Source organism: Pantherophis guttatus, chromosome 4 (genome assembly GCF_059756535.1).
Source record: "Pantherophis guttatus breed Tessera chromosome 4, ASM5975653v1, whole genome shotgun sequence".
In the NCBI taxonomy this organism is placed as follows: domain Eukaryota; kingdom Metazoa; phylum Chordata; class Lepidosauria; order Squamata; family Colubridae; genus Pantherophis; species Pantherophis guttatus.
In genome coordinates, this window is record NC_142066.1 from 36,984,651 (window position 1) to 36,992,248 (window position 7,598).

The 7,598-nt window shown below is 38.4% G+C and overlaps 1 protein-coding gene across 1 annotated transcript; it reads left to right on the forward strand.

Moving 5' to 3' along the window:
* Positions 1-3,649: 3,649 nt before the first annotated feature.
* On the forward strand, positions 3,650-5,776 carry LOC117668729 (olfactory receptor 14J1-like). The gene is made up of 2 exons (XM_034422788.2): positions 3,650-3,721; positions 4,801-5,776. Exon 2 carries the CDS (start codon positions 4,811-4,813, stop codon positions 5,774-5,776), a length of 966 nt encoding a protein of 321 aa, XP_034278679.1. The 5' UTR covers positions 3,650-3,721; positions 4,801-4,810.
* The last annotated feature ends 1,822 nt before the right edge of the window (positions 5,777-7,598 follow it).

Consider the following 7,598-nt stretch of genomic DNA (forward strand, 5'->3'; position numbering starts at 1 on the left):
GGAAAAAGTCCCAATACATCACATGATGCCACTGTGACAATGTAAGACCCTTGGTGGAAGGTCTCTTGCTTGGGTGGGGGTTTGGATTAGAAAACCTACAATTTGCACGAACCATTAGCAAAAATTGGGCCAAGGTCGCAGAACCAGTAGAAATAGCCGGCTGGCCACGCCCCCGAACCAGTCGCCCGGTCACTTGCCCCAGCCGCCATGATTGTCACCACCATGTTCTTTGCGCCTGCGCATCCCATTACCTTGAAAATCGAATGGGATGCACATGTACGAAGAAGATGGCAACAACGGCAGCAGCTTTTTCTGCTGGGGGCCTGACTAGCTTTTTGGAGGCCTGACTAGGAATCTCAAATACTGATGAGAATGAACATTCTGTTATAGTCAGTGGTAGATCAGCCCCCTGCAAACTCTGTCTCTCGAGGAGCCCAGCTGCTTGCCAATCGCCAAGTCGCCTGGACTCCCACTGATAGGATGGGAGTCCCACTCAGGCACTTAGTTTGGCCACCTGTTTAGTAGCTCCAGCTAGCGGCTACCACACAAACGTTCATTCCTGACCATATTTGAGATTCCTAGCTGCAGTTTACTCGTGAACACCATTGGCCAGGAGAGTTAGGGAGAAAGGCCAATGCTGCTCATGAGTAAACTGCAGATTAGAGGCAGCCGGCAGATCGCTGGCTTGCTTGCTTGGCTGCTTGCCACCCAGAGCTCGCAGGTAACGAAGGAAACTTCTGCGCATCAAGGGTGTTGAGCAGCAGCAGGAAGAGCACGGACCTCCTGAAATGCAGGAAGCGGCTGCCAGCAATGCCCTCAGGCAAAGATGTGAGTGGGAAGGCTCAATCCCCCTTAGGGGATGCGAAACACTCGCTGCCCCTCTGACACCCGACAAGCCTCCTCCCACTGTGCTCCTCTTCCTCCTAAGCAGAAGCGCTTACAAGCAACAGGAGATATTTTTGTGGGTTGCCCCCATCTGGTCTTCAGTATGTGGTTTGTTGGCTTTCAAATGTCAGATTCCCATCAACTGGCACGAGTCCCCCCCCCTGAGAGAGAGAGGGAGGGAGGGAAAGAGAGAGAGACAGAGAGAGAGAGGGAAAGAGAGAATGAGACAGAGAGAGATGAGAGAGAGAGAGAGAGAGAGAGATGAGAAAAAGAGAGAGATAGAGAGAAAGAAAGAAAGAGAAAGAAGAGATGAGAGAGAAATGAGAAAAAGAGAAAGAAGATGAGAGAGAGAGGGAGAAGGAATTGTTGGAAACTGGCAAAAAACATAGAAAACCTCAGTTACATGACTGTGTGGGATGTTGTAACTGGTCATAAGTGTGTGTGTGTGTGTGTGTGTGTGTGTGTGTGTGTGTGTGTGTGCACATGTGTGCGCGCATTCATGGCTGTCAAAACTCCCAAAACAGGTCAAGTAGTTCTGGGGAGGTCAGTCATAAATTAGAACACTTGGTAAATAACTGGCCATTAAGCGAGGACCACTTGTATTTGGTTTGCCTTAAGGATTCAAAGCTATATGGAATCTGATTTCCTTTGACCCTTTGAGGGATTGCAAAAGGTCTGGATGAGGGAATCCTCTTACGGGGAACTAGGATTGTGACCACCTAGCCATACCCACCCAGCACATTATTATTATTATTATTTATTCAATTTATATACCGCCCTTCTCCTATTGGACTCAGGGCGGAGCACAGCCAAGGATAAAAAACATACCAATGCAAAATTTAAAATCAATTAAAAGATTTGGCCCACAGTTTAAAACAATCCAATTAAAACCCAATTTACACTTAAAAGCTAGGAAGCTAAAAAGAACTAAAGTGGGGGGGGGCTCACGCCAGCCCTGCTTGATGGAAAAGAAAAGTTTTTAGGTCATGGCGAAAGGCCCAGAGATCTGGTATCTTTCATATATCCGGGGGCAAATCGTTCCAGAGGGCAGGTGCTGCCACAGAGAAGGCCCTCCCCTGGGGGTCGCTAGCCGACATTGCCTGGCTGATGGCACCCTGAGAAGTCCTTCTCTGTGGGAGCGTACTGGTCGGTGGGAGGGTATCGGTGGCAAAAGGCGGTCTTGCAAATACCCAGGTCCGATGCCATGGAGCGCTTTAAAGGTGGTAACCAACAGCTGCCAAGCCACTCCCACACAGTCACATGACAGCCAAGCCACTCCTACCCAGTCACATGACTGCCAAGCCATGCCCACCCAGTCGCATGATTACCAAGCCATGCCCCATCAGTCACATGATTACCAAGCCACACCCACCAAATAAGCCACACCCACAGAACCAGTAGTAAAAAATTTTAGAACCCACCACTCACATATACACATTACACACACACACACACACACACACACACACACACACACACACACACAGACATATATATTGGGTAGGACACATTCCTTTGAGAATGAATTCTCAATAACAAATTAAATAAAAGAGAGAGGACAATGTTTCTGGGTTTAGGCCACAGAAAAAATCTTTGTTTATGATTCTACCAACAAAAGCAGACCTATATTTCACTTGAATCATGAGCAAATATAGTCCCCCCACACCATGGCTTAAACATTAAATTGAATGTGTGATCTAAATTTATGGTACAGCTGTTCAATAAAATGTTTGAAGAGGCAAACACTTCATTGAACATCTGTACCATAAATTTAGATCACACATTCAATTTAGATAAACAGTTGTCAAGACTCTTATGCTATTTAAAGAAACATTGAAAGCTTAATCACTTATAATATACAAGTCAAAGAAATTTCTGCAATTGAGAAATTTTCTGCTGTAGTGTTCACTAAAATTTAATAGGGAATTAAATGAGCAAATGGTAAAAGTCAACAAGAAAATGATATGATTGTCATGACCAATCTATACTATCTTTATAGTATAGATCTGTGATGGCGAACCTATGGCACGGGTGCCACAGGTGGCACGCGAAGCCATATCGGGCACACGAGCTCAGCTCCAGCACGCATGCGTGCGCCAGCCAGCTGATTTTTGGGCCTTCTGGGCCCACCAGAAGTCAGGAAACACACTGTTTCCAGCCTCTGGAGGGCCTCTGGGGGGTTGGGGAAGGCCGTTTTTGCCCTTCCTAGGTTCCTAGAAAGGCTCTGGAGCCTGAGGAGAGCAAAAAACGGGCCTACCAGGCCCACCGAGCCATTACGTGCCAAAAGCGGGGTGAGCACGGCGCCTAGAATTATAGATATGGGCATGCATGCGTGTGACCCCACCGCGTTCCTATCACTTTTGGCACGCGATGGCAAAAAGGTTAGCCATCACTGGTATAGATTGTACTTTGTAAAAAATACATAGCTGACATTAACTTTAGTTTTTTTTTTTTAACTCTGACCATAAATGTGAAAAATATATTGAAAATAATTAATGGATGAGGCAAAGAGACTACTGAATATTTTAATCCAATAAATTTATCAGTAGCAAAAACTAAGTATAGACCAAGCTTTTTTAAAAAAAATGAGGAACTATTTCTAATTAACTGTGATAGACTCTTGGGTACTGAAGTTGTGTCAAAGAAACTGAAACAAACATGATGCTGCTGCAGATGCAGCAAATCCCATATTGATTAGAAGAAGCAATACTTAATAATGTGGCAGTTTTCAAAGAAAGCATAAAAATGTTTCAATGAACAGAAAGGCATAGCTGAGTTACCAAAACCAAGATTATCCTAGAATTGTGAATAAACCTAAGTGAAATTTGCAAGTAAGGTAAGTAGATACATTTATAATTTATTATCTTTTTTATCATTATTCTTCATCTCATTCCCTAAACCTGAGACTTTGATAGCTCCTTTTTTTATTTTTTTATATCTTGGGCTTGCAAAATGTTGTTTGTTTGTTTGTTTTTACATGTCACCACATCACAATATAATGGTCAAGGTAAAATACAAGAATGTTGTTGCTTTTCTATCAGATCTTATGTTTGAATTGCATATCAGATTTATGGATCCAGACATAGCAACTTATTGGTGTAAGAAAAAACTCTGTATTTGATAAATTGAATAATTTGGCAACTTTTGACCACATTGCTTCTAAAATATGAATATCAATTTACGAGTACTGTATTATACTTGGCATGATACATGTAAATTCAAATAAGTTGAACTACTAAAATGCATTTTTTGTAAGTTGTTGTGATAAAACCAAGGTTGCTACCCGTAAACTATGCTGGTCAAAAATTAAATCATGCTGAAAATTAAATGCTGACTGATTGTATGAAAATTCTTCCTAACGATGACAGTTTTAGATTTTCTCATTTTAACATGTCTTTATAGCTTCATTCTCTGTTTTAATATACTTATTTCAGAACTATTCAGAATATTGTATGATATCCATATATTTTACCTTCTTCTCAATCTTAAAATCCATTTTATTAATCAATTGTGTTTCATCTTTTATTTTCATCTTTTTATTAACATCTAGTCTTCTCTGTATTAATCCTGAAACCACTCACCAAATGAATTAATATTTCAAATCCCTTTAAAGAATATTGAGGTTTTAAGGATGATTTTTAAATTTGTTTTTAAAGACACATTAATCAATTGTCAACTTGTTCAGAAATCTCCCATATGCAAACATTATAGCCATATACATTTACAATGGAAATTTACAGTGTCTGAAAAACTGTTCCTTTACCAAAAAGCTAAAACTGATTTAAACATCAACTGTTGTCCTAACTTGATTTTTTTTAGCTCATTAGTTAACATAAACTAAATGATTCAACTTAATAGCACTGTATTATCAGAGCAATTTTTTTTAATTAATCCTTTTTCCTCTTCTTCCCACAGAGAGAACAGAATGTTAAATCTTACTTCCGATTCTGGGTTCCTGCTTCTGAAATTTTCTGAAAGTCAAGAGTTGCAGATCTTATATTTCTTCCTCCTTCTAACAGTATACCTGATCACCCTGCTGGGGAATCTTTTCACCATCATTTCAATTGCTGTTGATCATCACCTGCACACACCAATGTACTTCTTCTTAATGAACTTGGCAATTATTGATATTGGTTCCATATCATCCATTGTACCCAAATCCATGTTCATCTCACTCATGAACAACAATTTCATTTCTTATTTTGAATGTGCCATTCAGGTTTTCTTTTTCTTTTTCTTTGATGCATCTGAGATCTTTCTCTTAACTGTAATGGCACATGACCGTCATGTTGCTATTTACAATCCATTACAATATGAAACAATAATGAATAGCAGAACCTGTATTAAAATGGTAGCCAGTGTGTGGATATCTGGTTTCCTTTATGCCATATTGCACACAAGCAGTACATTTTCAATAACTTTCTGTTCAAATAAAGTTGACCAATTTTTCTGTGAAATCCCCAAACTACTGAAAATTTCTTGCTCTGACCTATACCTAGTAGAAGTTGTTCTTCTTGTAGTGAGCTCTAGTTTAGGGGCAGGGTGCTTTATCTTCATCATTATAAGTTATGTATGGATCTTCAGAGCTGTACTTCAGATCCGTTCTGTACAGGGACGGCAAAAAGCTCTCTCTACTTGCCTCCCACACTTAATTGTAGTCTCAGTGCTCATTTGTATTGCTTTCTTTGTCTATGCCCGACCTCCCACCAATAGTTCATCTTATTTAGACTTAGTTTTTGCCATAATATATGTGATTTTTCCTCCTATGATGAATCCATTCATCTACAGCATTAGAAATAAAGAGTTTCAGAATGCCTTGTGCAAGTTCTTAAACCTTAGACAACTCTTCCACACTTTTCCCAGGTTTGTTCTAAGATTATTGGGTTTGTAAGATTTTCTTTTCCAAACAGCCTTCTCCCAACATTATATACTTCATAGTTTATTTTGAAATATATCAATTGTTTGTTTGTTGGAACAACCAGAATAGTTTGGACATCAGTAAACTCAATATTAATTCTACGTAATCTAAAAATGCATAAAAAAGGAAGTAAATGAGAAGACAGGAAAAGAGAAGAAAACTTGTTATGTCAGGCAAGTTATTTTCAATTTTATTTATTTATTTATTTATTTATTTATTTATTTATTTATTTATTTATTTATTTTATTAGTCCAATTTATATGCTGCCCTTTTTTGTAGATTCAGGGCGGTTTACAATGCATTGTAGTAATAGCCTGCATACTTTTTTTGTATATATCTGCTTATTAGGGCTTTCGCCCCCCCCCCCCCAAGCAGTGTTGTTCTATACAAAGTTGGCTTATTGCCCCCACAATCCGGGTCCTCAATTTACCTACCTTGAAAGGATGGAAGGCTGAGTCAACCTTGAGCCTGGTGAGATTCAAACTTGCACTAATTGCAGGCAGCTGGCAGCTAAGTGCTAGTATTTAACAGCACTTTAGTCTGTTTCACCAGCAAGGCTCTTTTTAATTTTATTCTTATTGTTCTGTTCTGTTCTGTTCTGTTCTGTTCTGTTCTGTTCTGCTCTGCTCTGCTCTGCTCTGCTCTGCTCTGCTTTACTCTACTCTACTCTACTCTACTCTACTCTACTCTACTCTACTCTACTCTACTCTACTCTACTCTACTCTACTCTCTATGTTCATATTTACATACTTCCACAGGTTGCAAGTTCAAAATTGAAACAATGCAACACAATTCAATACAATAAATTCAATAAATTCAACAAATTCAGTAAATTCAATTTTTTTCAATTCAATTCAATTCAATGCAATTCAATTCAATGCAGTGCAGTACAGTACAGAACAGTACAGTACAGTACAATACAACACTCCTCCAGTAGTTATTTTAAAGGATGTTACAGTATATTTAGGATAGGGGGAAAGGGCAGAGAGAAAAGATTTTAAAATAGTCTATGATTTTTGACAAATCACAATGGTAGATCTAGTCAAGTTGATCATTCATTTCTTTTTTCTTAAGGATCAACATCAGTTTGGACAATCATTTGACAAAGGGAGTAATATAGGAAAAGAATGCTATCCCACAAGGGTTTGTTTTGTTTGTTTCAGTGTTTTAACTTCAGACAGAAAACAAAGCAGGGTTCTCAGAAAATATTCAGAAATTATTTATCAATTTCTTTGGTATTTGATAGTCATTGTGTCTTCTACTATATTAAAAATGAACAATTAATGCTTATCCTAAAAAAATATGTATCAGCTTTTTCTCATTCATCTCCATTGTGAAACTCAATCAATGTGTTAGTTTTATGCAAAAAGAAACTAATTCCCCAGTACTAAAAGAACAACAAAAATTGTCTTCTTAGCTTAACTAAATAAATGTTATTATGTTTAAATGGCTAATTTTACTAACCCTAATATTTTACCAGATCATACATGCACGATTATATTCTTTATGTTTTTTTAAAGTGAGTAATCTACTGAAATACACATATACAATGAAAAAGAATTTCTCCTAAAACATGTTTGATTGTTAAAATATATATTTTATTCAACTTTAGGTTAAGCTGCAAAATGTTTGTTTTAAAAAGTCAGGGAAAGATAGTGGTACAGTTCCAGTCATAAGAAATCCAGGCAACAGAATTGGGAGTAAAGCCACTGAAATTGTAAGAATGCTCTGAATACTGCAGTATCTAGAGGAAGAGATGAAATGCATAATGAATGAAACATTGATTACTCTTCAT